The 17252-nt window shown below is 39.1% G+C and overlaps 2 protein-coding genes across 2 annotated transcripts; one reads left to right on the top strand and one right to left on the bottom strand.

Annotated features, from left to right (window-relative positions):
* Positions 1-310: 310 nt before the first annotated feature.
* Positions 311-5806, top strand: cgrrf1 (cell growth regulator with ring finger domain 1). Its single transcript, XM_034150586.1, has 6 exons — positions 311-488; positions 1712-1848; positions 2657-2834; positions 3517-3664; positions 4631-4738; positions 4942-5806. Exons 1-6 carry the CDS (start codon positions 385-387, stop codon positions 5296-5298), a joined length of 1032 nt encoding a protein of 343 aa, XP_034006477.1. The 5' UTR covers positions 311-384; the 3' UTR covers positions 5299-5806.
* A 1176-nt stretch (positions 5807-6982) lies between these two features.
* Positions 6983-13525, bottom strand: psmc6 (proteasome 26S subunit, ATPase 6). The gene is given in 14 exon segments (XM_034150599.1): positions 6983-7490; positions 7583-7654; positions 8388-8468; positions 8554-8674; positions 8803-8864; positions 9664-9787; positions 9868-9929; positions 10045-10132; positions 10350-10464; positions 11175-11242; positions 11744-11796; positions 12076-12115; positions 12837-12916; positions 13408-13525. Coding segments are annotated over 14 exon segments (1188 nt in total). The 5' UTR covers positions 13511-13525; the 3' UTR covers positions 6983-7371.
* Between the last annotated feature and the right edge of the window lie 3727 nt (positions 13526-17252).

The raw sequence follows: 17252 nt of genomic DNA, 5'->3' as shown, positions 1-17252 counted from the left end.
TGAATAAATATACGTAGTTATTTCAACCACTGGCTTTTACTATTGTTTACTGTGTAATTTAAAGGCGAAATCAACCATATTTCAAATTAAAGGTCCTGCATGAGTCGGCAGAAAAAATATATTTTATTTTAAATATGATTTGAGAAAAAGCTCAACATATGTCTAATATAAACATGTGATTATAACGCAAATATCAACTTAATTAGTGGTTATGGTAAAAATAACGTAACGTTAAATATTTGGCATTAATCTGATACGCGTTGTTTACTTCATATACCTTGTAGGCCACCGTAGATCTATTTGAGGAGTTCCTGACTGTCATGGCCGTCATGGAAACTGTTTACCAGAGGAGCATTTAATAACTTGGTTTATAAATCATAGGAAATGGCAGCGGTGTTCCTGGTCACCTTGTATGAATACTCCCCGTTGTTTTACATTAGTGTGGTGTCTTTGTGTTTCGTTGTCACCGCCGCCATGGTGCTAGGCTGGTAAGTGATATGTAGCTAGTAGCTTAGCTAGCTTAGCTAGCTTAGCCACTGCCCTGACTACAGCTGTTTGATAGCATCACATTATTTCCTCGCGTTAACATCATACGTCTCCCTCGGATTTGGTCGATTTTACCAACGTTTAACGACCTGGCAAGTCGCCTATATTATTACCTCAAAAGTAGCCATATTTTAACATATTGTGGCTAATACATGTGTGTTCTAGACAGTTAAAAGCATCAATTAAGATAAAAACAAATGAAAACTTTACATTTACAGCAAAGAATAAATGTCTTTAAACCCCTTACTGTCAGATTGAGGTCACCTGAGTTTTGACTAAAAGGTAGTTTATGAATATGCTTCACAACATGGCAGTCTGCACATTCTATTTACATATTCATTGTGTACACAGTGGTGGAGGAAGTACACAGATATTTTACCAAAGTAAAAGTAGTAATACCACTGTGTAGAAATACACATTAAAAGCAAAGCACCTGCATTCATTTTTGTAATTAGGATAAAGTACAAGTACCAAAACTAAAAGTGCTCATTATGCAGTACATTCTGAATTATATATATAATATCAATGGATTATAACTAGTGATGTAATTATGTGTACATCTTTTACATTTTGCAGCTGGTAAATGTGGTGCTAACTAGGTGGATAGCCAAAAGATAATTATAATAATTATACTGCCATGTATTTTAATCTTTAAATATACATAATTATTCATTAATTGGTTTTTAATTTGTATTAATAATCTGAATCTGCAAAATAACCAGTGACAAATGATGTCAGATAAATGTAGAGCAGTAAAAAGTTCAATATTTAACTCCAAATTGTAGTGGGGTAGAAGTATGAATTAGCATAACATTTAAATACTTAAAATACAAGTACTTAACAATTTTACTTAAGTACAGTAAACTAAATTAGTACCTTACCAACACTGGTGGTGTACAAGTCAAGGTAATAGATGAGAGGTCAGACGGACAAGGAAATCGGATCATCCACATCAAATTCCACCATTAACCAATAGTACAAATATTTCTTCTCATCAGCCAATCAAAGCATATTGGTAAATTCTGTTGGTCTGTCATGCAATAGATAATTATTTCCACTGATTCTTTCTTGTGTGTACCCCTCTCAGCTTTGTTGTTCGAGAGCCATGCAGAACATGCTTACATTGTGCTCCTTCTAACTTTGGTGCTTTGTCTCCCCCCCACAGGTTTGGCTTTGACGTCCCAGTGATCCTCCGCAGCTCCGATGAGACGGAGTCTGTCCTCCCCACCCCTGAGAAGCAAATGGTTCAGATGACCAATCCCTTCGCCCTGGAGATGTGCCCTGGGTCGGCATCCGTCACTGGTGAGAACATCACTCATCATCACTAACTCACAACACAGAAACTGGGGGGGGTCGAGATTGTCCAACCTTGAGTGAAAGTGTCCTTCTCAACCCTTAGAAGCTTCCTTTATCCAATATACTGAACCTGAGCCAGTGACACCAGCAGACTTCCTAAAGATGGCTGGCTCTGTCATCGGCTTCAAACCGGACACTTTTGGTGGAGAGGTGGACTCTGATTATTCTGTTATCCATTATGGAGCAATTACCATACAAATGACAGCAGTAACCCTGTACAATGCCTCACCTCTGGCTAACTTTAGTTTTTTTAAATGTCTTTTTAAATGGACTCTTTTTGTCTACATACAATATGTACACACATACATGTTTACATATTGTTCTCACACTACCTCACTGCATTTAAACTACACTTCAACCTTCCTTTTTAATAAAGCCTATAGTTAAAGCTTGTTTAAGATTAGCCTATGTTTTTCCTCCTGAGTCTTAAATGTTATGGTATTTTATGTTATTGTTGTGTTTTGACTGTGTATTGTATCTCAATATATTTGTATCTTTTTTATTTGTTTTTCGCATTATATCTTGTCTTTTTATAATTCTCTTGTAATTTTCTTTATCTTCTAACACTGCCGTCTATATTTGTTAATCTGTAATGCCCATTGAGACAAATGTGGTTTGTGATAATGTATGGGGTCAAAATAGAGTCAAAATTAATATTTTCACACAAATGTTATTCTGGATTTATATTTAAATGTCTCTATCTACAAAAATATTTTATAGGGAACTGCCCATAATAACAGTTGCTCTCTTGCAGACGGGGTGTCTCTGAGGCCCTGCTGTCTGGAGCCCTGTGTCCTCAGCTGTTTTTGGGGCTGTGAGGTCCAAGCCCTGCAGGGGGCGCTGCAGGCCCACCAGCACGGCCCCAGACTCAGCACCCCCCAACACTTCCAGCAGGCCCTGCACCCCCACTACCACCACTGCCAGAGCTTCCAGTATCCTTCACAGCGCTTACACACACCCCCAAGTTAATATTGTTATTCTGATGTTCTGATTCAAATCAACCGTGTCGTGTAAAGTGTCTTCCAGTTACCAGGAAAGTATGGGGTCAGATTAGTGTCAAAATAAATAATTGCACACAGAAGATTTTACAAATGTTATTCTGGATTTATATGTAAATGTCTTTATCTACAAACGTATTTTTCAATGTACACACAAATACTATTCTATGCTATATATATATATATATATATATATATATATATATATATATATATATATATATATATATATATATATATATATACAGAATCTCTCTACGTTTGTGCGTGGATTTGTGCGCCACCAGGGAGCATCACACTTTTAATAGATATATTTGTGGATTTATATTATATTTCTTTGAAAGAAGAAATATTTCAGTTTGGATCAGAAATATATTTTCGAAACATATTTATATATATTTGGATTTTGTATTCAATTTATATAAAACTAAGTATTTGTGTGTACATTGAGAAATATTTTTGAAGATAGAGACATTTATATATAAATCCAGAAGTACATTTGTGAATCGTTCTGTGTGCAGTTATTGATTTTGACACTAATCTGACCCCATACTCCCCTGCGTGATTGGCTCATACACGTTGTTCCTGATGTTAGCCTCTTTGACCCGCCCTCCAGTATCGGCAGTGGAGACAGAGCGGAGCACCACACACACATTCCTGCTGACCACAGGATCACGGATTTTGGGCCGTTGCCAAGGCAACACTACCCTCTCGTGGCTGTGCTGACGCTGGCAGAGTCTGAAGCCAGAGACTCGTACAACATCGTAAGTACTCACGATCAGACATTTCCGTCAGTGTTAACATGTTAATACCTGTCTTAACCCCTCCCCCAAAGACACATGGTGTTAAGTCAATGCACACCGTACATAAGTACAACACATGAGTAGATGTACTTGGTTTCTTTCCACCACTGATTGACACTCAATAAAATATCATCCTGGAAAAGCACCTTAATAAACCACTCAGAATCCCATCTGATCCAATGTAGGAACCCATCAGTGATATGTCTGATGAACTTATCTTATTTTGGAGTTCCTGGGAACATCTGATCAAACCATGACACATTAAGGGGCTGCAGGCCGGATTCAAACCTGTGCGCGCCATACAGCGGTCCAGGCTTCTTCTTTTTGGAAACACTTACATACAAAGCCCTTTTGGGACTGGATTTACATCTTCATAATCTATTTGCCAGCTCATAGAGTCCTGTTGTGAACCTGGAAACGATGAGTACTCCAAAGTTTTATGTTAGACATTTAAATATATAGAAAGCACCTGCCGGATGCTAACTCACTATGTTGGGCAATTTGCACAATTGGCATAAGTTGCATTAATTACAATTATAGCTTTAGTTGACAATATAAAAAAAATTTAAATCAATTTTGGGGGTTATTGAGGATGGTGAATGCATTTTTGACATTTTCAGGATAAAAAAAATGCTGTTTTAACAAGAAAGTGTCCATATTTGTAATTCCGATGGGTTGATTTTGATAAATTATTGGCCGATCTTGAAGTTTTAGGGGACTCTGGATCACTTGGACTGGACAGAATGCTTATTTATTTGAAAAAGAATTGTCCATAGTAGAGGTCATATTTTCATCTTGTGTTCCCTATATCCAGTGGTCGCAACACTACTCATGGTAATCAAAATCAGCCCACCAAGAGTACAAATATGGCCACTTTGTGGTTAAAACGACCATTGTTGATTCATGATGGTGTCCTTGTTCTTCCAGGTGGCCTCTGTGACAGTTCTTCATGTTCCTGATGACAGATACAGCCTCTCTGCTCGGGTTCTCTTCCAGTACCTGCTCACCGCACAGGGCAACATGTACGAGTTAAAGGTAAGTCACATGCTATGGGGTCAAATTAGTGTCAAAATAAAATAATTGCACACAGAAGGAATGACTAATGTAATTCTGGATTTATGTATAAATGTCTCGATCTACAAACATATTTCTCAATGCACACACAAAGTATTACTATAGTATTATTATTCATGTGGTTGATGTTACTGTGAGAAAACAATGAGCTCTGTTTCCTGCAGCCTCTGTTCATGTCAGCTGACAGCGTGTTGTCAGAGCCTCCTGACTCAGAGCAGAGCACCCAACCCAGGGAGGCCTACGACGGAGCCAGCAGGGGGGAGCAGAGTCCAGAGGAGGAGGAGGTGGAGGAGGTGGAAGAGGAGGAGGACGAAGAGGAGGAGGAGGAGGACTGGTCTGAGGGGGGGGGCAGAGGCTGTGTGGTGTGTCAGAACGCGGCGGTGAACAAGGTGCTGCTGCCCTGCAGACACGCCTGTGTGTGTGACAGCTGTGTGTCGCGCTTCCAGCACTGCCCCATCTGCAGGGCCTTCGTGCTGGAGGCCTTCACTCTGACAGAGGGAGGGGGGGGGGGGGAACTCTGATTCACACTGAACCACTTATATAAGGGCTAAGCTCTGACCATGTACCATTTGTAAATGTATATACAGCTTTATTCAGACATAATGAACCTCAGGATGGGATAGACCAATTGCAGAGACACGTCCTCCAAACACGCATTAGCAACCCCCCCCCCGCCATATCTGTGTCCCTGTTTGTCTCAGAGTAACCCCAAAAACAGACGCCTCCACTCCTTTATTCTCAGAAACACACATTATTTATTGTATCCTGTCGATATCTGTATTACCACTCAAATGAAATCTCCGCTGATCACTTTAAGATTGTAGAGCAAGAAAAGCAGTTGCTAAGGATGTATATAACAGAGTGATATTTTCATGTACAAATAATTTATGTTGACTCTATGTTGTTTGTTTTAGAATAAGATGGTTTGACCTCTTTTACAGGACCAGTGCAGTATTTATTGACCAAAGCTTATTACTTCCTGAGCTTTAATCTGACTGTAAATAAATGTGTCAGCAATAATTAAAATGACTGATGATTTATTGGAAATGTGTTCAGGATTCAAGATCAGGATGTGATCATCCATGGGGCTTATTGGCCCAGATATATCTGACTTTTGTCTGAAAACCTACATTGAAAGTGTGAAACTGGACAGCCGGTTATTGGAATATTGCATCAAACCCCGGCCAGATTGACCAAATTGAATGGAAAATCATCATAGTGACTTCATGACCTTTACTTAAGATAAGACAGTGTGTAAGCCTATTGGCTGATGTAAGAGCAGGTGGAGACACCACATGCTGACTATAGACATTGACACTCAATAAAATATCATCCTGGAAAAGCATCTTAAAGGTCCTGGAAACATTACTCCTGTTCCGCTTCTTTTGAGTGCAGATATCACAAGTGTGTTTGTCACTCTGAATAAAAATCTGTATGGGGTCAGATAAGTGTCAGAATAAATAATAGGGATAAGGATTCACAAATGTTATTCTGGATTTATATAGAACTGTCTATCTAGAAAAGAACTCCCTGTGGGCCGGATTTAGATGAATTTCGGGCAGATTTTAGAACTCAAATTGCCATTTTCTATCCTAACAATGTCAGAAATGGATTCAACATCCTCAACCTCACCAGATTGTCCAAAAGGGCAAAGCATTTTTTTTTGCTCTAGTCTGTATGCTAATTAATCCAATTTGTGCTAATTTAGCAAATTGCCCAACATATGCACGTTAGCATCCGGCTGTTTCTATGGGGACCCGTACTATACATTTCAAACTAATAAAACGTTGGGGTCCTCAACATTTCCCGTTTCACACTGCTGGCAAGTAGACGATTATGGGAGGTTGGTCTCCTAATAATTGTGTCCGTTTCAGTTTCCGTTGGGTCAGGATATTAATTTCTCTGAATGACTGTAGCATTCCGTGACCCATTCAAACTAACAGCTGTTGTTGGTCTACTACGGTTACTAAATGCAGCAGTTTAGGGAAACACTGCAGATACACAGAATGGAGAGGATCTGACACTTCATGAGGCCTTTCTTTCTCATGGTTCTAAAAGGCTGAGCTGCAGCAGTATACACCGAGCACAGCTGTGAACATTTGCTTGATATCTATATTGAGTTCCTGTTTGCGGTGTACCCATAGATGTACTGACCAATATTCCTGGATATTATTGATACTGAAGGAGACTACTATAAGGCAAGACTCAGGAACACACTTGTACACGTGTTTAATCAGTTTGAGCTCAGTACGTTCACTTGAAGGTAATAAGAGAAATGAGAAGTCATAAATTGAAAAACACAGAACTTTCAATATAATTGTATATTTTCAGAACATAAAAGGTATTTATCTGTAAGTGTTAAGAGTTTTGTGGGATGCCAGAATGATCAGCCTTTTGGATCCAGATGAAACAAAAGGCGGGTCAGACTAATAACTGGATACAGGGGTTACCGTGTCACTTCGTAGGTGAGGACCGTGTACTTTTTCTAAACTTTTTGCATCCCACAAACATTTACAAACATTTTCTCCAGGCGTTAAAGCATGGAACACAGCAAAATGCAATGAAAAATATGAGAAAGGACTATGACACACAGTTTATAAAGGCTTGTAGTCCAGCTTGGACTCCAGCTTCTTCGAATCGGCCACCTTCCTCACGGCTTTCATGAAGTCTTCCTGAGTGACGTACTCGCGGTCAGCGCGGATGGCAAACAAACCTGCAAACAACAGAAAAAAAGGGAATCTTTGTAAACAACATGGATTGGAGGAATTTTTTTTTTTAAATGATACTGAATAGAAAATGTCTAACCTGCTTCTGTGCACACGTTCCGCAGGTCGGCTCCGTTGAAACCGTCTGACAGCTTCACGATGGCTTCGTAATCTGAAAACAGGCAGAGGCATTCACAGTCAATACACTGCTTACTTCTCTCCCTCTGTGTACAGGAATATTTTATACTCTTTCGTCCTTCTCACTGTTAGTTGCTAGTAATGTCCATTATCTAGAGACCAGGGCTTATTTTACTGGTACAGTCCAGTGTAGGAACCTCATTTCTTTGAAGGTATGACAAATGTTGCAGTACTGTTTTACTAATACCCAGTATTTTATAATATGACACGTCGTATATTTGTGTGATAAAATAAATACTGTTCTGAAATACTGTGGAAAGAGTAGTTATGCATAACAAGTACTTTTAATGTTGATACTGTTTGCTTAGAATACTTGCGTACCGCTGTAATTTAAGACCATAGTATTTCTACTTTTACTAAATAATCTGAGTACTTCTTCCACCTCTGGATGTTACACAATTTGGCTGATGGTCATTTTGTTTGAATAAAAATGAAGCCTACATCAGCAACCTGCCAACATTGTCACTGGGTCTTGGGAAAACATGGAAGAGACTAAAAGCTAAACTGAGGCAACATGGGGGGCTGCTGAGTCATGTGGGACTAGAATCAGCTTGTGGTCAGAAATGGGAGAAGTACTCAGATCTTATTTTTTTTTATGTATGCACCACGACACCTAGTCAAATTCCTCGTACGTGTGAACCTACCTGGTAATAAACCCGTTTCTGATTCTCATTACTTTACACCCCTGCATGTGGTGCGTGACTGACCTATTTCTCCGTGCTTGGTGATGGGGCTGGCGTGGATCTTGAGGATGTCCAGGCGAGCCTGCTCATTGGGCAGCTCGATGTCTGAGGAGCAGAGGAGGACGTTAGTGTTGCTGCGTGTTCACAGAGATCTGACACACAGATGAGGAAGGGGGGGGGGGGGACTTACGGATTTTACGGTCCAGTCTGCCAGGCCGCAGCAGGGCGGGGTCCAGAGTGTCCGGTCTGTTGGTGGCCATGATCATCTTCACTCTGTGCAGCGTGTCGAAGCCATCCATCTGGTTCAGCAGCTGACAGGACACACACAAGTTAAGTGTCTCAGTGCTTTGAACCCTCTATCCACTGCTAATATTATATGAATATAGTAAGTCCCATTACAACACAAGTGAATTCTGGGACATTTTAGTGAGCGATTTACCTCCATCAGTGTCCTCTGGATCTCTCTGTCAGCAGAAGTTCCCTCAGAGAAACGACGGCCGCCTACAGGACACACAGACGGTGAGGATTCAGAACACATGGGGGGGTTCTGAGAGAATCAAATGTAGTGAACATGTTTCTTTATAAAGCTCTATTACCCTCTGAAGTGTTAGCAGAAGCTTACGTCAGTGAAAAAGACTAAGCTTTAGCTGCTTCACAACATTGATTTGAAATGCTTTGATTGGAGCTTCAAGCAGGGTAGATGAGAATATACAAAGCCTTTAAAAAAATAATAAACATAACCAAAATACTACAACCCCGAGGATGCTTTACATTACAGTTAGCTGACACTTTGATCCAAAGTGACTTACATACACTTCAAAGCTGTAGACATGCCTACAGGAGCTATCTGAGGTTTAGTATCTCGCCCTAGGACACTTTATGGGGGTGGCTGTGGCTCAGGAGGTAGATCACGTCCTCAAATCAGAAGGTCGGTGGTTCGGTGTCAAAAGGCCATGTCCTTGGGCAAGATACTTGACCTCAAATTTCTCCTTATTTTCAACGGTGTGTAAGTGTGTGTGAATGTTAGTCTCCTTGTATGGCAGCCTCTGCCTCTGTATGAATATGGTTGAATGATAATGATAATAATACCTTGGATTTAAATAGTGCCTTTCATGAAACCCAAAATGATGACTTGTATAGTAAATGCGATATATTAATGCAGTCCATTTATCATATCATTCAACATGTTGAATGGCGGGTATCAAACCACTGACCCTCTAATAGCTAGGTACTGTAGGTGGGTTTAACCCCCTGGACAACAGCCCTACAACAACCAAATCAGATCGCCAGTGTCACTCACCGATGGCGTCGATCTCGTCCATGAAGATGATGCAGGGCTGGTGGTCCCGGGCGTAGTTGAACATCTCTCTGATCAGCCTGGCACTCTCACCAATGTACTTGTCCACGATGGAGCTGGACACCACCTGCAGCACACAGACACACATAGAATCAGCTGACTGGCTGCAGTGTGGCAGTAAAGCCTGATGTTGGTGCTGACACTCACCTTGAGGAAGTTACAGTCCAGCTGACTGGCCACTGCTCGGGCAAGAAGAGTCTTTCCTGTGCCTGTGACAGAAGGATTAAAGAGTGATATTTCTTGTCCTGGGATGTGCAGTGTTTGCATGGATGCCATTGATTGGCAGGCTAATAAAGAAGGGTATATGTTCACTGAGTTACTGACCTGGAGGCCCGTAGAGCAGGCAGCCTTTAGGGGGGATGATGCCCACTCTCAGGAAGAGCTCAGGGTTGGTCAGGGGAAGCTCAATCACCTGCCACCAAATAACAACAGCAGCATTATTTTAGAGCCATGGAGAACAAATCAAATGAAGATGCTGATTTGTTCTTTATGCCTTTCCTATTTATTTCCTCCAATAAGGAAAGGGTAGTCTATTGGGTTAGATAAGTCTCAAAATAAATAATTGCACACGAATTTACAAATGTAATTCCAATAGTTGTCTTGTAGGATTTGTTTCTGATCAGCTGTACCTCTCTCAGCTCTCGGATCTGTTCGGACAGGCCTCCGATCTCAGAGTAGGACACGCTCCCGGGGTCCTCGTGTGACATGTTGTACACCAGAGGGTCCACCTCTCTGGGCAGGTACCTTTGGAAGAACAGGAAACACATGCTGAGCACACACCCATAACCATCTGTGTGTACCATTTCATTTTCATCATACCACTGTGCAACTTGATCTTTTGTACAGGAATAAATCCATGGTTTACTACATACTGCATTCTTAGCATTATACGTTTTTGGTGTGGCAAATGTTATCACTAAGAAGTTCTCAGGCTTCACTTTTTTCTGAATAGCACACACATATTTGCAATTACACAATAGATCAGTTGAACAAAGATCGGATTAATTTGGACCCTTACATTTTTCTGTAGTGTTTTGGGTGGAATACTTTTTATAAAATCAAAGATTAACATTCAGGAAAAAGACAAATGGGACTTATACACACTTAAAATATATTTAATATATTTTAAGTGTGTTGTTTTAACTATGTTGTAATTAATTTTTACTCTGTAAAGTGTCTTTGAGTTTCTTGAAAAGGGCTCTATAAATATGTATCATTATTAGATTTTATTAATGTATTGAGGGCATTACCTTCTAATTAAAATGATTATAAGATACAAACAATGAGTTAGTACAATTGCACCACTAATCTGCAGTGATAAACAATGATTTGGAGTGAATAATGAATATGTCCTATATTTGAATGCTACATGGAGAAGAACACATCATTCTATGTCAGTATTCAGCATTAACATGTTACAGTTAGATACTTGTTATTCTGTGCTTCAAGCTTACCTCATTATAGTGAGTGTGGTCATGTCCAAAGCCACTCTGGTTCCTGGTTTCAGCTGAGACTTGTCCAACTGGATAGAAAGATTTAAAGATTAGTGTTTTTTGTTTCTGAAAAAAAGGTTTTAAAAAAATGAATGAGACTGCAATGTGCATTGTGCTGGTATACTTGGAATTGTTTGCTCTATCCAAAAATAAAAACAAGCTTGTATTGTAAAAAATAAATATGTGGGCAACACATTATGTATTTAGATATAGACTGATGTGCCAAATATTTGATTTGTTGGATTGGTCAATAACAGATATAATAATAATAATAATAACTGGTACATTGATTCCAAAGAGGTCACATTAATCTAAAAAATCCAACCATACCATTATATGCCTCTACATACACCTTTAAAACAGGTCAAATGAATAACTTTCACCGTAGATGGATATTTCAGGTAACTTTTATGTTCTGCACAGCACATATATGCAGGTATTTTTGCAATATATTACTTTTTTGTCAGTCTCCTGAAAATATGAGAAACAAAACAAGATGCTTTACATATTTGTATCTGTTGAGCACATACCTGTCTGCGACATCCAACCACATATCTGGGGCCGTTGGTGGCCTTGACAATGACTGGAAATAAACAAAAACAACAAGTTAGCATCACATGCCGGAGTTGATCACAGTTTGACATGTTTCAGTCACATGTTGTCATTAGAAATCGTTAATAAGTCACTAAACTTCAAGAGGGTAAATCTTAAGCCGGATTCAGCATCATTTATTTGAGACCGATTGATAAAGAAATGATTTGTTAACCTAAAATGAACACTCTAAATCCCCCCCCTAAATCCTCTAGCCATTAAATGATTCTGCCGCTACTTGTTAATGTGATATTTCATCCAATTAACTTACATTTCTCCTCTGTCAGCTGTTTGAGAACTTCTCCAACAATCTGCAAATAAAAAGGGAAAATATGGGGTTAGCATAGTCTGAATACAAAGCGGACTCTGATCTCGTGTTTGTCTATGAAAGTCCCTTCCACTGTCTTCACCAACTGAAACACCCATATATTCCTTTCAATATCAGTGAATACACTTGTATTGTGTGATGCTCTTTACAAAAAACTAAATAAACAACTTTAGGGTTTAGACAGAGCGCTAAGTTTGATCATTGCTAACACATCTGACTACTTTCAGTCAAGATGACTGTGTTTCACTTTTCATTACTTCACTGTCATCTATCATTGTTTTAGTAAATGATGACATACATTATAATCCCACTGCCTTTTTGTTGAGGGAAGCACTGTGTTGCTAACTTCAGGTCTTGGCCTCGTCAAAAACGCTGCATCACTCTACTGTGATGTTCTCTTTTATTTTGGGAGTCCAGGAATTAAATAATAATCTTCCAGTTTGATATCTATACCTGCTTTAACAAATCTATGGTTCCTTGCTGGTGAAAATATATTTCCTCAGTCTCAAATGTCCTTGGTTGTATCAAAGGATAATGCAGTCCTTTGTAAAATATTGTAATAATACAACTACAATAATAGAAAGTGACTCATTTTGTGGAGATTCAATATATACAAGAATACTTCGATCTACTGTTGCAGCCACTTTTATTATCCAGTGGGATCTAAACTCTTAAATGTAAACAAGTCCAGAACATATTCTTACCTGACCAACACTTTGCAGAGCCTTTAGGTCATTTTCTGATTTCTCATACTGTTTTGTTTGTTCTCTCAGCTGTTCTCTCACTGGAAAACAACAAGGGGAATAGCCAGAAGTTATTGTCTGTAGTTTTCGTTATCAAAGACAAACATACATCCGATGATGACATTGTTTGTTACAGTTAAGAATGGCAGCTCACTGTCAAACAAACATGCTAACGTTAGCTAGTCAAGTTAGCTTAACGTAAAACTGTTGATAAAGTCGACAGCTACAATGCGAATTCAATTTGTATCACGGTAGTAGACACACGGACTGAGGTTAACTGAACTTTATCAGCTATTAACGTATTTTAATGTTCGGCATAGCACTAATGTTACAGTTGTTTGTCTAATACCAATAAGCTAAGTTAGCACAGCTAGTTGGTTTAGCGTCACTTCCATTCATTTCTATGAGGGATGCTAACTGCATGACAAAGCAGTAGCTAGCTGGCCAGCTAGCTGATGCTAGCAAGCATCAACCTATACTATTTATCTAATCAAAATAAACACGATATTGTTGCCACACTAGAATCAACCACATTAAACAGCCTCTTACATTCTTTTAAACCGCCCGTCAATTTCTTTGTGTTCCAGTAATTTTTTTCTGTAGTCTTGCAGCCCTTTCTCCCTGGTGTCCGCCATGATGCCCCACTGAATGCTGGGAAACTGTAGCGTCACAAAAAGTGTTTTGCTATTAGCGGCCGCCCCCACTTTGCTATGCTGTATTTTTTAAAGTAAGAATTTATTTTTCAACTATTCCTGCTGATGTTAAAATATATTGCACTTTAAAATGAGTTTTCCTACCAATTTCCTACCAATTAAGGGGCGTTACATCTACATACAATAACAGTAATATCCAGTGCATTTACTCAAGTAGGCCTACTGTGTTTAAGAGACAAACCAAAAAATATCAAAGATTGAAATTGTTTAGGTATAGGCTACTCATACTTTAGTTGAGTATGTCCACATTATGCTACTTTTACTCCAATACATTTATTTAGTTACTAGCTGATTTGCAGATTTAGAAGTTTAATACAAAATATAAATCTACTAGTGCATTATATATTATTATAGGTTAAGCAACCAAGTAGTATATTACGTAGTCAAAATAAACCCCACTTTTAACAAGTGTGATGAACACATTATTCATGTTCATTTATCAATAATTCTGATAAAATTAATTTAAAACATGTAGTGCTTAAATTGGCCATTCTGCATGACAAGTACTTTTACTTTTGGTACCTATATATATTTGAATGCTAATACTATTGTACTTGTTTGTTTTTTAAAGCAGGACTTTTAGTTGTAACTGAGTATTGTTACACTGTAGTATTGCTTCATTACATAAGTAAACAATCCGAGTACTTCTTCCACCTTCCCCTTGAAATGTATCCATTGTTGTGTTTTCTTTAACACCTTTTTGTTAATACTCAAATGACATGCTTGTAAATTGCATCATAAGGATTCACATAAGTCTACAACTTTGTGTGTCAAGTGAAGATGGTCAAGTTCCTTAGAAATGTTTCAGTTTTCATCATCGTTGAATATATGGCAAGAAGTGTTGGAGAGAATGAGTGGCTACTAAATAAAAATATCATATGGGTGTTGAGAGATGTATCCATAGAGCTCCTAATTTTTGCTCTCAAAGTGCACCAGATTGATGCTTTTAACTTCAACATTTAAAAAAAAAAATCTTCCCGGGGGAGCATGGTTAGGATAGGAAACTAAATTGCACACATCTTGTGTCCATATCTTTATGTTTTGGTGGTCATGCCACAACCGTGCACGTGAATGCATGCGCGAGTCATGGTAAGATATCTGGATTAAGAGGTTGCTTTTTCTTTGCACAGCATGAAAGAAAGGCGAAATGAATGGGCTGTGATTTTAGTATTTTTAAGCAGAGGTAAATAATTTGTACGGCCCTCGGAGGATGTTGAAAAAATGTAAATGGCCCTTAAGAGGAAAAAGGTTCCCCACCCCTGCGTTACGGCCTCGTGTGAACGAACGGGCTATACGAAAGAGAAAAGTAGCAGATACAACCAGTGGCGTTTTTATATGTACAAAAGTGGTGGGGCACAAAAAACTTAGATGTCTATATATAAGCTTCTGCAGTGACGTGCAGTGAGGTTCATGGCTGGTGAGGCACTGGCACTGACTCTTCAGGTTTACAAATATTATATTTTGACCTAAACCAAAATATAATATTATTTTCAAAAGCTTTTTTTGTCTGATGCTTCGATTAATTTTAAACAGACAGTTCAACAAAAGGATACCCAAAAAATGTAATTTTATCATTTAAATATTGAATTGTTCTCTCTTAGTAAGATCCCATTTTCAATAAAATGGCGGTCTTACCTTGACTTGAAGATGAAGTCCATTTGCCTATCCTTCTGGACAAACATTTCTATTACTTTTTTGTAAAAGTCCTCCTTATCTTCTTGTAGTTTCAAAAGTCTATCATAATCTAATCCATAGATTTATGATAAAAAAAATTATATAAGTAGGGTAGACATGTGGATGTTATCCGGCTGAACAAAACGTGCATTTATCTAACAGGTACGTTTCCCACAGATCTTATTTCGAGCTATTTTCTAAAATCCTCTGGAGAAATCTCATTGCTTTTTGTGCTTACTTCCTGGTTTAGGACGCGCCACTGCAGCTCTCTCGTCTCCTCTTCACACACCACACTTTTCGCGGCACACGTACTTACAGCCAATCAGCTCTGAATGATTTGAGATGACGTATGGTGGGGATGGTAGCTCCGTGCCCCTCTGGTCATTATTTTTTTGCCACACACATTACATTACAAAATACTCTGAGCATGCGCAGTGTAGTTTTTACAGTCACGTTCACTTCACAGCGAGAGGAAGGGGCATAATCAGGTTTTGTCCCACATGGCTCTAAACAGCTCAATAGGCACACACTGTGACTGTAGACACACTAATTAGAAGAACACAGACTAAAACAGCAATGTACAGACGAATCAGATGATTAAACATGATCTTAAAATATATTTTATATATTTTTTTATTTATTTTTTTGCATTTTTGTAATCATTATTTGTAATACTTTCTGCTGACACTAGGTGGGGCTGTGCCCCTAATGACCAGTCGCCACTGGATACAACCCATTTCGTTCCCGTGTAAACAATGCCTTATATATCTGGTTGTACCAGTGCCACTTTTTGCCTGAAGCAAGTGGTCCTTATTTTGTGTTTTTGAATTGGCTGGTGGAGCTCTTTGAGAGCTCCTAAACACAACTTTGGCTTTAACAATTTACTTTTTTCCCTTCTTTGGTAACAATCAACCTTTTTGTCACTTGCCTTATCCCCTTGAGTATTGGGGAACGTAACTGATTGCCATGCTCTTTTTTATGCAGTTGGTTTGAATTAATTATAATAAGGGGTGCTTCACTGACAATTAACAGGCTACCATGGGCGTATTGTGAAGCTTGCAAAGGTGTGCCTTTATTATTATTTTAGTTTGTAAGCATTGTCTTCAATCAGTTCAATCCGTACACAAGTTTTTGCTGTTAATCATATGCTTACACTTTTATAAATGATGCCCCGGTTTCAAAAGCCATCATTGCACTGAGCCCAGTGTATTTTATGTCTGTATTGTATTTGTTTTTACAATCAGACGTACTACTATGCTTTCTTTCAACAAATGCATTATTTTCTACATTTGGCCAATATTCAATTAGTTATTCGAAGCTTCAGCGAACACCAGGTTGGGCAACACTGGTAAAGAGCATTGAGCAAAAACTTTGGGTTACTTAACGTAACCTTGGTTCTTTGATAACAGAGTAGGGAGTTTTGTGGGAATCGCTCCAGCGTGACCAACTAAGGAAGCTCCAATGACACAACCTCTGTCAGTAACAGACAGGTCGAACTGTACTTTGGGAACGCCCCTCATATTAATACAGTTGAAAACCTCTTCACAAAACATTCAAGACCGGTTTCTTTCCGTGTCTATAAGGAGGTGAAGTGCTGGTGAAACACCTCACTAATCAAAGAACCAAGGATAGATAGATTTTCGGGACTACAATAGGTGCTTTCACACCAAGTACTTTGCCGCACTTAGTTAATCAGAACTTAGTTCATGAGAACTCTTTAGTTCTGATGAACAAAAGAGCAGATCGCGTTCACACCGGAATAAGTCCCTGAGGGAGGATTAGTCAAATGAAGCCGCTGACGTCACTTCTTCTTCTTCTGCTTTGGGTTTACTGGCATGCCGCAAACAACTTCACGGCGTATACTGCCACCCGAAGTCCCCGGCCGGAAGTCCCCGGAGTTGGGGACTGGCTTCAGTAGAAGCTGCTGGGACTCCCAGCAGCTTCTACTGAAGCCTTCCGAGTAAATCGCCAGAAGCGCAGACACCTCCTC

Source organism: Trematomus bernacchii, unplaced genomic scaffold, assembly GCF_902827165.1.
Source record: "Trematomus bernacchii unplaced genomic scaffold, fTreBer1.1, whole genome shotgun sequence".
Lineage (NCBI taxonomy): Eukaryota > Metazoa > Chordata > Actinopteri > Perciformes > Nototheniidae > Trematomus > Trematomus bernacchii.
This window is presented reverse-complemented; position numbering and strand designations above follow the sequence as displayed.